Source organism: Rhinolophus sinicus, linkage group LG12 (genome assembly GCF_036562045.2).
Source record: "Rhinolophus sinicus isolate RSC01 linkage group LG12, ASM3656204v1, whole genome shotgun sequence".
NCBI classification, from domain to species: domain Eukaryota; kingdom Metazoa; phylum Chordata; class Mammalia; order Chiroptera; family Rhinolophidae; genus Rhinolophus; species Rhinolophus sinicus.
In genome coordinates this window covers 32,449,063-32,466,829 of record NC_133761.1, presented here as the reverse complement: position 1 = coordinate 32,466,829, position 17,767 = coordinate 32,449,063, and the positions used below count along the sequence as shown (strand labels likewise).

The 17,767-nt window shown below is 37.3% G+C and overlaps 1 protein-coding gene across 1 annotated transcript in view; it reads right to left on the bottom strand.

The window, feature by feature from the left end:
• Positions 1 to 3,326: 3,326 nt before the first annotated feature.
• The window catches only part of STK3 (serine/threonine kinase 3), a 301,457-nt gene continuing 287,016 nt past the window's right edge, over positions 3,327 to 17,767 (bottom strand). The window contains exon 11 of the mRNA XM_019757652.2: positions 3,327 to 5,132. Coding sequence (XP_019613211.1) covers positions 4,974 to 5,132 — 159 coding nt within the window. The 3' untranslated portion in view covers positions 3,327 to 4,973. The remainder of the gene's footprint in view (positions 5,133 to 17,767) is intronic.

Here is a 17,767-nt window from a genome sequence, read left to right as displayed (position 1 = left end):
GAGGGTATATATATATATATATATATATATATATATATATATAATTTGATTATAGTTGACCTTCAATATTATTCAGCTTCAGTCCATGCAGTGGTCTCCATAATAAGACAGGGAGGAGCCCATCTGTCACCCTACAAAGTCTTTACATCATTGATTATATTTCCCAAACATTCTTTCATGTCCCTGTGGCAATATTGTGGCTACTAATTTGTACTTTCTAATCCCTTTACCTTCTCCCCCATCCCTATCCCCCTCCCATCTAGCAACCGTGAGGTTTTTTCTCTAGATCTTTGAGTCCATTTCTGTTAAGTTTGCTCGTTTATTCTGTTCTTTAGATTCCACATATAAGTGAAATCATATGGTATTTGTCTTTCTCCGTCTGACTTATTTCACTTAGCATAATATTCTCCTAAATTTTAATTGAAAAGCTTCTGCTTCTAAGACAGATCAGCAGGAGGCCTTAGCAACCCTGTCCAGCCTTCTAAAGACAGATCTCCTGTGTTTATTAGACATTGTGGTCTAGTGGAAAAAGCAATGATTTTGGACACAAACAGGAAGTTAAAGCTCATGCTGACATTGACTGGCTTTGTGACCTCTTTAATCTCTCCAATCCTTTCTTTTCTAAGAAAAAGAACATGCATCTTGTTGTGAAGGTTTGGGATTAATATTTCAAAAGTGCATGGCTTAATAGATGCTCAAAACCGGTTGATATTATTGTTGGTACCTGGATGTAAGAAGAGAGAGATTAGCTTATATGATTAATGATGATAATTTTGCTGTTTGAGCTAATTTCATTCAATGAAACTTTATTTACTACCAATTACATTGAATATCCTGGTGAGCGTAGTGGAGAAACAAGAAGGAGAAACACCAAGTCTCTGCTTTCAGGAATCTTATAATCCAGTAATAAGATAAATAATTGTAATAGAATTTGGAAGCAGTTCAGTTTGGTGGAAGAAAGGACTCAAATAAGGCAATAATGTGAGATCAGGTCATGTCGGTTGGGGCAATTTGCAGGTCTGGAATGCCAGGAGGCAAAGTTCATTCTTAACTTGGTAGGTAAAGTTCTGTGAATGGAAGAGTGAGCCCCCCAAAATCTGAACGTTAAGGATCTCCTGCGAGTGAAAAAAATGGTGGTAGGGAAACTGGCTAATGATATGGTCCAGTGTGAGAACAAAATAGATTCGGAGCTGTTTTTCCAAAATTGGTGGAAGAATTGCGAAGGTCCTTTGTTTTCTCTTGGGGGCTTTTTGTGGGTGACTGTGGGAAGTGATTGGCTGAGAGTGTTTTGTGGGGATGTGGAACAGGGAGGAGCTGATTGACTCCTGGAGGATAAGCACCCCTCAGTGGCAGAGACTACCAACTAAGGGGGACAGACACCCTTGTCTCCAGATCTTATAAGACTGCTCATTAGACCCTAGATTCCTGGGCTTTGGGACCAAAAAGACAACATCTATTACTTATTAATGTCTTATATAATTACCCCTAGAGAAGCTACATATCCTTAGTGAGTACAGACTTATTTGAAACTTTGGGGATGCGATTCTGTTAATAAGCAGAGGAAAGAAATACAAAAGCATGTCAGTAACATACCAGTACCTAAGGTTGTTTAACATAGTGTGTGACACGTAGTAAGTGTCCCGATAGGTGTTATTATCTTGAAATCCACCTAAATACATTTTTGTCTCCAGTTTGTATTGGCAACATTAGCTCATATTTTGTATATTCAATTACTTATGCTAAAATAAGCTAAGTGTATTGTAAGTCTGTAAAATGAGTCATTTAAGTTCATGAAATCAGAGAAAAAAACTTTTTCATCTACAGAACAACATATTCAACGATGCTGACATTTTAGTAAGATGAAACTCTTAACTCATTAGCTTCAATTACAGTTACAATACTATATTTATTGATGAACGGGGGTGTGCAGAAAGTATTTACCTATTTTTGGAACATTCTCAGCAACCAAGGTTAAAATGATAAGAGGCTTCTTCTTACACTCATTCAAACAACTAGAAAACACTCTATCCGAAGCCGCATAATAAATCAAGGCTTACTTAGACTTGAAGTTTCTTTCCTGGCTTTTGCTTCTTCAAAACTTATGTAAGTTCCTTTTGTTAATTGGTGGGGGACAGGCAGTGAGAAGATATGACAAATTTTAAAACAGAAGATCCTAAAATGTTCTGGCGCTTCCTAAGACCCTAAAATGAAACAATGCCCATTGTTCTTAATTCTCTTCAGTGTGTGTGTGTGTGTGTGTGTGTGTGTGTGTGTGTGTGTGTTTCTCTGTGTGTGTGTATTTAATAAGACATAAATATAACAGTAGGGCACAAAATCTATTTACAGAAACATTATAATGTGATTGGAACATTCAGTATTTACTATTAAAAGGAGGACTCTTATTAAGAACTGAATTAGTAAGAATTATGTAAATTTTCTAATTGAGCAAACTGGAGAGAAATTATCTTCATAGGTGTCTTGTCATTTCACATAGGTGGTTTTGCTTGCATGATGGCTAATCATTCATTTGATTTCATCAAATTTGGCATGGTATTAGACAGGTTACCGGAAAGAAAAACAATTAAGGGGAAAAAAAAACTAACGGTCGGGTGTTTGAGTTGCTTGACTCAGCTCCCTGTCCCAAACAGATTCTGATAAAGATGGAGCTGAAGCATATGTCGTAAATTCCGTCTTCATTTTTAAAATCCTTTATAAAAATTTCAATATTTACCCCCATTTTTAAAATCTTACCATTTATACCTAATTAGACAAGTTACTACTTGTAAGGACTCAACACAGCAGAGAGAAACGTTACTCCAAGGCATTACCTGGGGCACAAATGCCCTTTGAAGAAGGAGTAGGACCTTTCCAGAGCTGATGCACTTTCTGTGGCTGTCATTAGCCACCTTGCCAGCATTTCCTTCCTCTCCCTTCCAGGCACATGGTAAGGTTGCGTTTCCCTGCTGGCTGGAAATTAGGACTGGCTGTGTGACTAGTTATGAATACTGGCTGGACTGACCTGACGGGTGTCACTGGAGCTGGCTGGAGCTAATGTGACACTTGTCAGTGCCTCTTCCCTGCTGTGGTGACCACCAATGTTGCAGATGGTGGAGGTCTCTGGGTGTGAGTGGCAGGAGCAGGGCGCCTGCCAACCTGGGATGGGCATGGAGCGCAAGTCAGAAATAACCTGCCCTGAAATAAGGCACTGAAATTTCAGGGTTGTTATCACTGCATAATGTTGCCTGTCCTGACTGATATACCTCCCTTCCCTGGAACAGACAGAGTCCGGTCATGAGTTTTAGAAAAAGATATAAAGACGAAACGTACCGGGTGGCACAGTAAAATTTATTTGTCTTTATGATTTACACATAGTACTTGAACTCACAAAACAACAAACACTGTCAAGATGGCCATATGTGGCATAGGAAATGACTGGTCCCCGTTCAATCTCGCAAACGTTCATTCAGCTTAGAAATGAGTTTCTTTTCAATGGTTATCTTTTTTTCAGTCCCTAAGGCTTGCACAGTTCAGTAGAAATGTTTTTGCTATTTTGTTATTGTCAGGCACATGATGTTTACCAATTCCCAGGAAATAAATGAAATTAACAAAAAAGTCCTGTGACAATTGAGCACGCTTTCACAGAAATAAATTTGCTGAGCTTATTAGAGTTTCACACAGTTTGGCTATCAGACCTACACGTGGGACAGTATTAAGAAATTACATTTGTTAGGCTGGCCAGGTGGCTCATGTTTATGGAGCGCCGTGCTCCTAATGCCCAGGTAGCTGGTTCGATTCCCACATGCGCCAGTGAGCTGCACCCTCTACAGCTGAGATTGTGAACAAGGGCTCTCTCTGGTGCTGGGCAGCCCTGAGCAGGGGGAGGTTGCCGCGGGCTGCCCTGGGCTTCTCTGTGCTGCTGCGGCTACTGTGCGAGGCCGTGTGTCGCCGGTGGACAGCATGACTGGCTGGCAGCAGGCAAAAGCTGCTGTGATCGGCTGACGGAGACTGACTGCCTCAACGGAGGGGGTGTAGCGCAAGTCTCATAACGCCAGTTTGGGCAGGTAGCTGTCTCCTACACAACCATACACAAGCAGACTGAAAAACAGAGGCTTGAACTGGGGGGGGGGGGGGGGGGAAGAAAAGGTGGAAAATGAAATTACATTTGTCTAAAATTTATTTCTTTTAAATATTTACCACACATTTTATGTGCAAGGATTCCATTGATTTCTTTGGTTTTAAACATTATAGTTCTGTCCGACATATATATATATATATAGTTCTTTTTGTACCAAAGATCAAGAATTAAAAAGTTAAAATTTCAGGAGACAAAAATGGAATTATTGCTTCAGTATAAAAAATGCCTGGCTCATCTGGGTACTATTGCTATTATTGCTTTGCTTCTATTGGAAAACTATCCTGGACATCATGGATTGTACCCCGTAGTTCCCTGCTTAAGGTATAAACTGGTTGAACATTATGATCTATGGATACATCCCTTCCTTTACCAAAGCTATCCTGATCCTGTCCTTTAAAAAAAGCGCAAAGTGAAACAGCATAAATAAATAAGTTTACCTAAAGGGATATAATAAATAGGCTACTAGATAAGAATCAAGAATATTGTAACATAAAGCCCTTCCGTGCTGTACAATTAAACAATAGCTTTGGATTTTCAAGGTCTCTAAACACAGCCTTCAATTAATAACACAATTTTACTGCTGGTATGCAGCTGACGGGTTTAGAGAAGAATACATTTCTGTTGTTTTCATCATTTAAAAATGAAAACATAATGGATACAGTTGTAAATTGGGCCTTTTGGGAATTTACCTTGGTATGTACCATCATTACTTTTTGACCGTTGCCTAGTTCTAGATACCAATCCTAGGGATTAAAAAGAAATCATAATATTCCTTCAATTCTCAGTGGTTTCTTGGTCTCCAGAATAATTTTAGAAACAAAAAGAGAAGAAATTAGACTCAAAAGTTTTGCTGCCTTCTTTTCTTCGCATCCATTGCATCCAGAATGGGTTGCCTTTTGGCAGTGTATCTTTGTCGAAGCTCTTCTATTTCTCGTTCCATCATGGGGTCCAGTGCTTTTAACCGCATCTGTAGTTCTTCTAAACTTAGATTTTTTAACTGGATATAGAAAAAAATGAAGATATTAATATAGTAAGATTATCTACACTAGGTTAAAGTCTAACGAGCTTCACCACAAATATTTCAGCAAACTCTTTACATCATCTTTCATTTATGGTTCAACAATTGAAACAGGAATTCCTTCTCTGAAAAATCAAGAAGCCACATCTTGCAGGAACCTCAAGTAATTTGCACATAATAATAACAATGCTAATACTGCGACTACTAATAAACACCTCTGCTTCTAGAAAAGAGCCAATGAGAAAAGTAAGCTGACACAGTATTATCTGTTTTTAATAAAGGCAGAAAGATAAATCCACCATTGCCAACAAACAGACTTTCAGGGGCTGTTCTGCATACACACACTCTCATCTCTCACCTCCTCCCCAGCTGTGGAGCGCTGGGGTCATCGTGAACACCTGCAGGGGTCACCCAAATGTGAAGACACTGAACACTGGTTAAAGTAACTATTCTAGTCTGCATTTTTCCAAATGCTTACATTTTCAGCACTCCAAAAGTGAACCAGAAAATGAAATTATTTAGAATACTTTTATCCCAAGCATTTTATAAAATAGGGTTTTTAATTTAAGATGTAAAATATCCCACGGCTGATACAGTATTGTGTAAGTTCTGACATGGCCTTGTTTCATGTCTCTACTCCAGATATTCCAAAAATATTTCAGCTTCACAGATTGTACACGCACACCTAGAAACTATTCAACTATATTGCTAAATGTCATGACATGAAGGTGGGTAAATAGGAATACAGAATAATGACTCAAACAGGAATACAGAATGACCCAAATGAATAGGTTGCTCCAAGGTTAGGAGAAACAACATCACACAAAGCAAACAATTATCATCACTTTAAATTTTTTGCTTTAAGATACCTTACACAGCCTTTACCGGGAAACTAGTTGTCAATAATTTATAAATATTATATTACAGTGATGGTCTGAATTCAGGGAAAGAAGCAATTTAGAAGAAAACTTTTCCTCCTCTGACAAGGCTTTTATATTTCAGTATGTAAATGTATGAATAACAGGTCTGTGATGTTGGAGAACCATTATCTGGCGTCATCAGGGAATTAGGTGTTCCACCTAAGTAAATTAATTCATGAAGCATCTAAACCTTAGGTCTTTAAGGGATAAAACACTGTCTCAACCATTTTGAACAGAAAATCTTTATAAAAGTATTTTACAGAATATGCTGCTTTCTAAAGCAGAGGACACAGGACCTAAAACAACCTTTCATTGATAGTAATGAATCATTAATAATATGCATTCCTAGTCTGTGCCACGTAATAGTTTTGCCTTTTAGTTTTGGTTTTTTGTCTTCATTTGAGGGAAAGCTATCAGCTCGTTTTCATGGCCATGGCCATGGACATCACTGAACAGACATCCTATCTCTACTTCAAAAGTGTTAATTTATTGGGAACCTGACAAGCAATTAAACAATGTTATAAGGCACTACACTAAGCAAGAATAAATAGATTCTGAGGGAAAGCCTGAGGCTGTTTTAGGAAAGACAGAGCATGGCTTTGGTGCTAAAGCTTGTTATACCTGTTTCTGGGTTTGTTTTGTTTTGTAATCTGATTTCAGATTTCTGGCGGCCTAAGGTTGAGTTACAGGAAATCTGACTTCCGCATAAGGTACATATATAGCTATGGTTTCAGCTGGGCTGTCACAGAACTTCAGGGGATTGATTTATTAAAATATTTATTGATATTTTCTATGGGCCAAGCTCTGTAGATACAGAGATGAACAAAACACTCTTGGTCTCCCACAGAGAGCTTGCAATCCAGCTGGCAAGACAGGTCCATGCACAGCTAATTCACTGAGAAATGAGGAAGTTGAGAAGACGGGAAATAGGACAGGGGAGAAGAGAAAGAGCAGGAGCAGGAAAAGTGTGAGGCACACAAATGCTTGCATCTTTGGAGATGCCGGCTGCCTGCTGGGTGCGTGAGGGATCCAGGGGCAGAGAATGAAGCAGGAAGTGGTGTGTGTGTTGGGGGGGGGGGGGCGACTGCTAAGGGCTTCAAGAATGTTGCTACAAACTTTCTGTCGACAGGAAATATATAGGATAAAACTGAAGCCCTGGATGAGGATAAGATTATCAGGAATAGGTTTCATCCCTGATTTTATGATCTATGGTATCTAATAGCAAATAATCCCCAAACCTTAGCATTTGTGGTCAGAGGCTCCTCTCATTTTGGTAATAGAACCGAAATATTGGTAGGTTCCTAAATAACTGCAGATTATGGTGTTGTTTAGGCCAAAAAGACAAAAAAGAAAGAAAGGAAGGGAGGAAGGAAGGGAAGGGGGAGAGTGAGAAGGAGAGGGAGAAGGGAGGGAGGGAGGGAGCAAAGGAAGGAGGAACGGTGAGGTTAATCGGCAGAATTTTTCACTTTTTATACAGTGGGTATAATTTATGGACATGAACTTCTGACTGGGTTTTGACTTCTGATTAAGCCTTAATAACATATATTTAGCACTCTGTTTCTATAGCTAGCAAGCCTCCCACAGGCACGGAAATGTCTTGGGGAGGGTAATGTGGCAAAAGCCCATTTTCAATCTCTTGGAAAACAGTGCTGCTCAATATGCCTTGGTAGTAAAAAGATTCACAAACCATATAAAATTTTATGGAGACTCATATTGCCCTATAATATCATACAATCCACTATCACTCTTTTAACATGCTAATCCAAATTATAGTAATTTTGAGGGTTGTAAAGGATAATACTGGAAGGAAAAGTTGACCTTCCTGAATTAATATCAACATTATTTTGGCAAAAGTTTGCTTCAGCGTTTCCTGAATATCTTTATAAAAAGGAAGGGAAATCACTTCAGAATTGTTATGTGCATGGATCAACAGAGCTTGTGGTAAATCAATCTGAATTTATATTTTTTAATATAGAAAAGAAAGGATACTTATGAGCCATTTTTCTACACCACATAGGAAACAAAGTAGCTATGTTACCACAGCTACATGCCACTTGACTAATTCCAAAATAAATGCACAGTAAGCTAGAGTTGGAGTATTAAGTGTTGGGTCTACTATGTTTGTCAGTTTAAAATTCAGTATCAAGTCAGTGAAGGGAAGAATTTTAGAATATGCATACATTGTGGTTTTTACTGTATATGAGCAAATGTACAAAAATGAGTAACTCATCTGGAAACGGATTTTATATGTGTCAGGCTAATTCTACTTAATACAATTTAGTATTGAATTTAATGATAAACTAGAACTTGCACAACTAATAATTGTTCTTAAGTCTTTGGCCTTAACATTGTGAAAGATTACAGTAGTTTGACAATTTTTACAAACACTAAGGACCCGAAACTTAAGTGAATAAATGAGCTGATATGCAGTAAGAGGAAAAACTTGAATGCAAAGACAGAAGGATCCACACCTTCTTCAAAAACACAGTCAAAGAAAAAGAGATGAGTTTCAGAACAATATTACCTTATTACCTGAGGCATTTTTTTCTATTCACAAGAATTTTTGTCTTTCTTAGATATTTGAAATGACAAATAGCAAGGGCAAGGCATAACAGGGTTTAAGCTGACATCAGGTAAACTGAAGCATATGGGCCTGAGAGAAACATTTTGAGATGTGGAATTATTAAAATTATCTGAGATTACTAAGTAATTTGTTTAATAGACACATAAATTATAAAGTTGGGTTATAAGTTAAACGTCACAGAACCTCACTGCAAAAGAGAACCTGACAGATGATCTACTCTAACTTCTTTATTTTAGGTGAGGAAATGAGAGCCAGCTTGCTCAAAATTACACTCCTGGTTAATGGCAAAGACATGACCTAACTTCAAGGTCAATGCTTTCTTTCATTATACCAAGGTTGATACTGTTTAGCATTGTCAGGGAGTTCAGAATGTTAAGTCACCACAAATGGCAGGTGTGCTGCTGAGAAAGTCCCAGGATCTTCAACCTGAGCTGAAGGGGACAACGGTTTTTAAATACTCAACACTGAAGGCCACAGTGAACAGAAAACCCTGTATATGACATTTTTATAGAGCAGTCTTTTAAAAAAGAATAAATTGCAGAAACTCAGAAAAAGGTAGAGTGACACCTTCTTTAAGCTTTGGGCCAGTTGTTAGATTAGGACCTCCCAGTTTTACAAAACGTTTGTCTAACAAGTAAACGACTTTAAAGAAAACCTCTAAACTTCTTAATAATAACTAAAGGGCATAATAATTAGATGTTCCTAAGTTAAACAAAGGAGTCAGAATTTTTCAATAGGAGTCAACATTTTGTTTGAAAATTGATATCATTTGGATTATGAGTGACAGCTTGAATAAACAGCTCATTTTGTTAATGATAACCCTGGATTATCACATTTCATCCAGGAAGTAAGATTACAAATCAATTTCCAAAAATATTATATTTCTCAGTATTCCTTAAAAAATCCAAGTAAAAGACATGCAAACTAATAACTTACTTATTAGCTCTTGCATAAAAAAGCAACACAACCAATTTAGTTGACATAAGAAGTTAAGATGGGAAATAAGATTAAATCAATGCACTGATAATTTTGACAGTTCAAACTTTTAAAAATTGGAATTATTTCTGAACTCTATGAGAAATACTGAAAGGCTGCTTATTACTAACCAGGAAGAGTTGTCAGTAAAATTACAACTTTAAGTTTAGAAATCCTGTCTACTATAAAAAACTAAAATATCACATTCAAATGATAAGAAGGAATTACTTGCTAATTTTTTTTTAATCTTAAAAGCTCTAAGGGAAAACACTTAGATTTTTGTATTATTTTCTTTTGTTAAAAATTGTCCTAATTACATGAGATTTAAAGAATGAGTCTTACTCTTAAAAAACAGCAGAAACAGGGTTACAAAGTTTTTAAATGCATCATTTCAAGACTTAATGGGTCCACCAGTTGCTAGTATAATCAGTCTGTCAAAATAAATGAGACACCACCACAAAGAAGCAAATGGTCATACATGTTAATGTTAACACATTTAGTCAAATAGTCAATCAAGAAAATCCTGTACAAGGTTTGCTGTGTTTACTGGGAAAACAAACTCTTCCTAGCAACTGTTTAAATAAATCTCACAGATGCTACAGACCTTATTAGTGGCCTGTGATTAAAAAAATATGGATTGCTAATACTGTATCCTGACTCATCTATTTTCCCATCTGCTAACAATTCTAACAATATGAAATATCAACAGAATGGCTAACAACAATAATTTCCTATGGCAATTTTGATGCTGAATTGCCTATAGCATTTTGTAAGATTTACCAGTGCATGCCTCAGATTTTGAGTTGTTTGTGGCCTGGAGTAACATACTCCTTTCCCCCCTAATATTCCATTTTAGCTCAAATTTTTACTGTGCTGAACAGAATCTGGTTTGGTTTTTACAAAACACTGTTCATGGGAGGCTGCCACACTCTTTTTACTAACAATGAGAGTGGGAAACCCAACAAAACACTGCAAAAATCCAGTCAGTTTAGATACATAAAAACAAGTAAAGGGCCTTCTGCCAGTAAGAATGGGAAACAGGAATAATAAGGTAGTATTTAAAGTTAAAAAAAACACACAAAATGTCAATATAATAAGGCATTTCCTGATTTAATTTCTACAGTAAAAGAGCCCTCAAGTTAATCCAAACGACTAGGAAGTCTGCTTAAAGAAAATCTTACATTTACAATATGCACTTACAAAAATAATTAAGATAGTGGTAATTTCTCATACTTACACCATAGAAGTAAAGCTGAATTTCTCAATGTAAATTCCTTATAAAATGTGCCCCTTATAAAAAGCTGCATTAATACTAAATCTACTGGCAGAGCCTCCTTCCCAAAGTAGACACTATTTACATATCTGGGTAGAAGATTACACATAACTCTGCTCGGAGCTGAGTGGCCCCTATCTTCTGACTGCAATACTATAAATATTCTGGGATTTTAACTGGAAACTGCCCTGAAGCATCTGTTTTGGTTGTTTAACCTCAGAGCATCTAGAGTAAATTTAAGACATTTAGATCTTATTTTCACTCCCAAAGAAAAGGGAGTAAACCATTTCTTGTAGATATTAATGGAAGAGATGGGGAAAGTGCCAACTATTGATCATTTACAGAGTTAGAAACTGCCCTGCATCCTGTACATTACATCATTTAATCCTAGCAGTCATTCAAACCTTATGGGGCAGATATTACCAACCCCATTTTACAGGTGATGACCCTCAGCGAGACCAGGTGACCACGCTAGGTCACATAGCTAGAGGTGCTTATGTAGGCACTCAAAAAGGACACCAAAGCCACTAACACAGCTTTGGATTGGAGACCACTGAGTACTGTTTCTTGTGTCTCCCAAGAACTGCAAAAGCACTTCACAATCCAATTATCACATAAAACAGTTTTAAACAGATTTTATATAAATTAAAAATAAAAACATTGCTTTAAAAAATCCAACCTTTCCTCCCAGATTATACCTAGTGGAGTATTTTACTTATACGATATTAAATATATTTTAGCTGTAATTGGTCTTATGAAATAAGTGCATATGTATTTAAGTGTCTTTCTATTCAATGAGCTCTCTAGCAAAGTAACCACGTTTCCACGTAGTGCTTTGAAATAGATGCCATAATTTTATCAATAAAAAGAGATATGTTGTGACAAAACCAACAAGACATGTCCCCTTGACATATAAGCAAGACTTTGCCTGTGTCTATTCAGACTGCCCCATAGTTTGCTGTTGTGCTTAAATCTAGCAGATGAGCTACAAGCTGATGAACATTATTATAATTATTTTGTCCTGGAGAAATCTGAGCCACCCATGTAAAAAAATGATGAAATTTCAATTGCATTCCTCAATGGCAGCTGAACATCCATTCTTTTTATGCTTTTCAGTTTCTAGTAAGCACTTTTGCCTGTTAAAAATATCAGGAAAAAGTTAATTCATGCATAGCTCTGCCATATTGTAAACAGTTCTAAAATTCTAGGCCCAGGACAACAAAATCTGTGTAATTCAAAACCAGCTGGTAATTAAATCTTTCCAGATCTATTAAGGGGCAGATGAAGAAGTTCTATTAGCTTTGACTGATGTCTTATCTCAGTGATTTTGACCAACACTGTTCGAAAAATTTAAAACATTGATAAGGCCACAAATGAGGGGTTAACAAACTAAGTGGTTAACTTTCTTCATTTACTTTGTTTCTTTAAAAATTAACTACAGCAGGTAGTGAATAACATTTCGTTTGATGTTCTTTCACTATAATATTGATGAGGGAAAAAAAATCAATTCCTGGCTGGGGCCGCTGTGTGGAGTTTTAACGGTCTCCCTGTGTCTGCCTGCATGAGTTTCCTCCAGGGACTCTGGTTTCCTCCCACAAGATGTGCACTTTAGGTGACTCACTGAGTCTACACTGTCCCAGTCTGAATGTGGCTGTGAGTGTGAATGGCCTGCAATGGAAGGTATCTTGTCCAGGGTGGGTTCCCCCTGGCGCTCTGAGCTGCCGGGATCAGCTCCAGCTATCTGTGACCCTGACCTGAAAAATAAATGAATTGGAAAAGAATTCTCTTACTTTATTAATTTCCCTTAAATGGATGTATATAGCTCACATTTATTTCAATGTTTAATATTAGAAGTGTTTGTGGTCTTTATTTAGGAGTCTGGTGATGTTTTTGTGACCAGAATTATGCCGTAGGAACTGAACTCTGGTTTATATCATTCAGCCTACTGTAAAATTCGTTTTGTTACACGTAGTTTTGCTTAAAGTCGCAGTTTCAAAGAACCTATCAACAAAGTTAAGTGAGAACTTACGTATATGATTAATTACGGATGATCATAAACATTAAAAAACAAAAGCCCTTAAAATATATTTGTAACTAGCTTATTGGGCTGGTCAAATCTCTGTGTAACTATTACATAAACTTAACATAGTTTCATTTTCTCAAGCTTTTCACACTGAAAAGGAAAAATAAATATTTAGATACATTTTATGAATAACGTTTGTTATGAATATGGCTGATAACCATTGTATATATTATTAAAAATACAAAATACTGGAGAAAAAAGTTTCCTTTTTTTCCAATCACATTTTTTCAGCTGTGCTACGCCAAATTTCCCTGACACGTCTCTTAAGGAATCTTGGGTAGATCTCACTGACTTCTCATCACTTTTAGTTATTAAAAGTCCAGACCAATTATAAATTTCAATCTTGTATTAAATATAAATTTTGTCTCATGCAGAAACTTGGAAGGGTTATGTCTGTATCCAGTACCTTCTCCCCATCTCTTTCCAAGGTCTAGCTTCTCTGGTGTTGGGAGCTGGGAAGGAGACAGGATCTTTTGATGTAAATGGTTACTCATCAGTGGGGGGAGGTTTCCCTGGCCTTGCTCTTCTTTCGTTGACTGCTGGTGGTTACTGCACAGAGGGGTGTGTGTGGACTTCCTGCCGTGGGGCTCAGTATCATCCTGGTGTTCACCCCTCTTGGAGAGGGGTGGGGTATTTTCTCCTTTGACATGGAAGACCCCTGGGCAGCATTATGACTTCTGACCTCTTTTTTCAGAGTCATAGTGATGGCAGAGGTTCTTCTCCACACTCTTTAGGGACCACCAGGACCCAGGAATGGGAGAGGTCCCCTAGCCTCTTCTTGCGTAGCACACTACACCACAGTCTTCAGTTATCCTGCTCTATCTACAGAAGTCTCCTACCTACAGAACTCTTTGGAAGAGAAGCAGAAAATGTCTATGTCTACGTTAATATACCCTCCAGACTCCCAGCAACTTGCTGACTGAGCTCTGGTCTAGTGACACTTTACTGGGTTTGCAGAGTCAACCAGCTTAGCAAGGAGCTGGCAGGGATACTAGATGCCAGTCTTTCTTTGCTGCAGGCACCACCAATCTCTATGAAGGGCTCTCTGGAAGCACCCCTTTCGGACTTTAACCTAAGCAAGGAGAGGGCCAATTTACTCCCCTTCCACTAGAGCACTAGATTGTGAATTCCATCAGGACAGGAACTTTTGTAAACAGCTATATCCCCAGTCCTAGAACACTGCCAGGAACATAGCAGGTAACTAATAAATATTTACTGAATGAATGATAAATGGTGGAGCTCTGGAGGGAAGTATCTGGCCTCAGTTGTTGGTGGCTGTCTTTGGAATACTTGGCACTTGTTGTTTTCAGCCTCGGACTCTAATGCCAAAGTGCAGCAACAGGAAATGTCCCTTTCAACACTGGTACATATGAGGCCAGACAATTAAGTTCGCAAACTCATCTAGAAAAAGGACTACATACCTCATTGCTGAATATCACTATGGTCACCTTCGAAGTACTTCCCTTGGGAAGCTATGCACTGAGGCCAGCACCTAGTCCACCCTTCAAAGCAATTTTGGAACTTTTTCTGGAATGGCCACCAGAGCTGTCATCGCATTACCTTTGATGAGCTGAATGTCATCAAAATGTCTTCCTTTCAATATTTCTTCTATCTTTGGGTAAAGATTGGGGGCCAGATCAGATGAGTAGGGAGGGTGTTCCAATACAGTTAATTTTTCACTGGCTAAAAACTCCCTCACAGACAGTGCCGTGTGAGCTGGTGCATTGTCGTGATGCAAGAGCCATGAATTGTTGGTGAAAAGTTCAGGTCGTCTAACTTTTTCACGCAGCCTTTTCAGCACTTCCAAATAGTAAACTTGTTTAACTGTCCAGTTGGTACAAATTCATGAACTTAACTGAGACACTATATATATACACTTATGTATGTAATTATAGTTGACATTCAACATAATTCTACATCAGCTTCAGGTGTACAGTGCAGTGGTCAGGCATCTATACAATCTATGAAGTGATCCCCCCTGATAAGTCCAGTACCCATCTGGCATCCTAAATAGTATTTACAACATTATTGATTATATTGTAATTCCCCATACTGTATTTCACATCCCTGTTACTATTTTGTGACTACTAATTTGTACTTTCTAATCCCTTCATCTTCTCCCCCACGCCCAATGCCTCTCTCATCTGGCAACCATCAGCTTTTTCTCTGTTTCTCTGAGTCTATTTGTATTTTGTTTATTTATTCTGTTCTTTAGATTCCACACATAAGCGAGATCATATTTGTCTTTCTCAGTCTGACTTATTTCACTTAGCATAGTATCCTCTAGGTCCATTCATGTTGTTGCAAATGGTGAGATTTCATTCTTTTTTATGGCAGAGTAATACTCCACTGTATAAATGTACCACAATTTCTTTACCCAATTGTCTATTGGTGGGCATTTCAGTTGTTTTCAGATTTTGGATATTGTAAACAGAGCTGCAGTGAACATAAGAATGCATGTATCTTTTCGAATTGGTGTTTTGGATTTCTTTGGGAAAATACCCAGGAGTGGAACTGCTGGGTCATAAGGTAGTTCTATTTCTAATTTTTTGAGGAACCTCCATACTGTTTTCCATAGTGGCTGCACCAATTTGCAATCCCACCAACAGTGCCCAAGGGTTCCCTTTTCTCCACATCCTCACCAACACTTGGTTGCTGATTTATTGATGATAGCCATCCTGACAAGTGTGAGGTGGTATCTCATTGTGGTTTTAATTTACATTTCTCTGATGATTAGTGACGATGAGCATTTTTTCACGTCATTTTTTCACATCTGTATGTCCTCTACAGAGAAATGTCTGTTCCGGTCCACTCCCATTTTTTAATTGGATTGTTTGTTTGTTTTGGTGTTAAGTTTATGAGTTCTTTACATATTTTGGATGTTAACCCCTTATTGGATATATCATTGGCAAATATCTTCTCCCATTCAGTAGGATGTCTTTTTGTTTTGTTGATGGTTTCCTTTGCTATGAAAAATCTTTTCAGTTTGATGTAGTCCCATTTTTTGTTTATTTGTTTTTTTGCTTTCCTTGCCCGGATACATTCAGCAAAAACACTACTAAGGATAACGTCTGAGGGTTTACTTCCTGTATTTTCTTCTGGGAGATTTATGGTTTTGGGTCTTATATTTAACTCTTTAATCCATTTTGAGTTTATTCTTGTATATGCTGTAAAAAGGTGGTCCCGTTTCTTTCTTTCTCTCTCTCTCTCTCTCTCTCTCTCTCTTTCTTTCTTTCTTGCATGTGTCTGTTCAGTTTTCCTAGCACTATTTATTAAATAGATTGTCATTACCGCAAGGTAAATTCTTGCTTCTTGTCATAGATTATATGACCCAGTGTAGGCCAGGATTTATTTCTGGGCTTTCTATTCTGTTCCATTGATCTGTGTGTCTGTTGTTATGCCAATACCATGCTGTTTTGATTACTATGGCCTTACAGTATAATTTGATATCAGATAGCATACCTTGCACTTTGTTCTTATTTCTCAGGATTGCTGTGGCTATTCTCTGTCTTTCATGGTTCCATATAAATTTTAGGACTATTTGTTCTAGTTCTGTGAAAAATGTCATGGTCTTTTGATACAAATTGTGTTGAATCTATAGACTGCTTTGGGTAGTATGGACATTTTCACTATATTAATTCTTCCTATCCATGAGCATGGTAAATGTTTCCATTTTTTTGTATCTTCTTTAATTTCTCTCTTCAATGTCTTATAATTTTCTGAGTACAGGTCTTTTACTTCCTTTGCTAAATTTATTCCTAAGTATTTTATTTTTTGATATAACTCTAAATGGGATTGTTTTCTTAATTTCTCTTTCTGATAGTTTGTTATTGGTGTATAAAATGCAACCAATTTCTGAATATTAATAATGTATCCTGCTACTTTACTAAATTCATTTAACAGTTTTAAAAGAATTTTGGTGGAATCCTTGGGGGTTTGCTCTACATATTATCATGTCATCTGCAAATAGTGACAATTTTACTTCTTTCTTCCCAATTTGGATGCCTTTTATTTCTTTTCCTTGTCTGATTGCTGTGGCTAGGACTTCCAGTACTACGTTAAATAAAAGTGGTGAACGTGAGCATCCTTGGCTTGTTCCTGATCTTAAGGAGAATGGTTTTAGCTTTTCCCCATTGAGTATGATGTTAGCTGTGGGTTTGTCATATATGGCCTTTATTATGTTGAGATATGTTCCCTCTATTCCCACTTTGCTGAGAGTTTTTATCATAAATGGATGCTAAATTTTGTCAAATGCTTTTTCTGCATCTATTGATATAACCATATGATTTTTATTTTTCATTTTGTTTATGTGGTGTATCATGTTATTTAATTGCAGATACTGAACCAACCTTGCATACCAGGAATGAATCCCACTTGACTGTGGTGTGATCTTTTTAATGTATTGCTGAATTCAGTTTGCTAATATTTCATTGAGGATTTTTGCATCTATGTTCATTAGGAATATTGGCCTACAGTTTCTTTCCTTTTTTTTTTTGGTAATGTCTTTTTCAGGTTTTGGAATCAGGGTAATGGCCTCATAAAATGAGCTTGGGAGCCCTCCCCCCTTGTGGATTTTTTGGAATACTTTGAGGAGAATAGGTGTTAATTCTTTTTTGAACATTTGGTAAGATTCACCTGTAAAGCCATCTGATCCAGGACTTTTGTTTGTTTGGAGCGTGTTGATTACTGATTCAATTTCACTGGTAGTAATCAGTCTGTTCAGATTTTCTGTTTCTTTGTGATTCAACCTTAGAAGATGGTATGCTTCTACGAATTTAT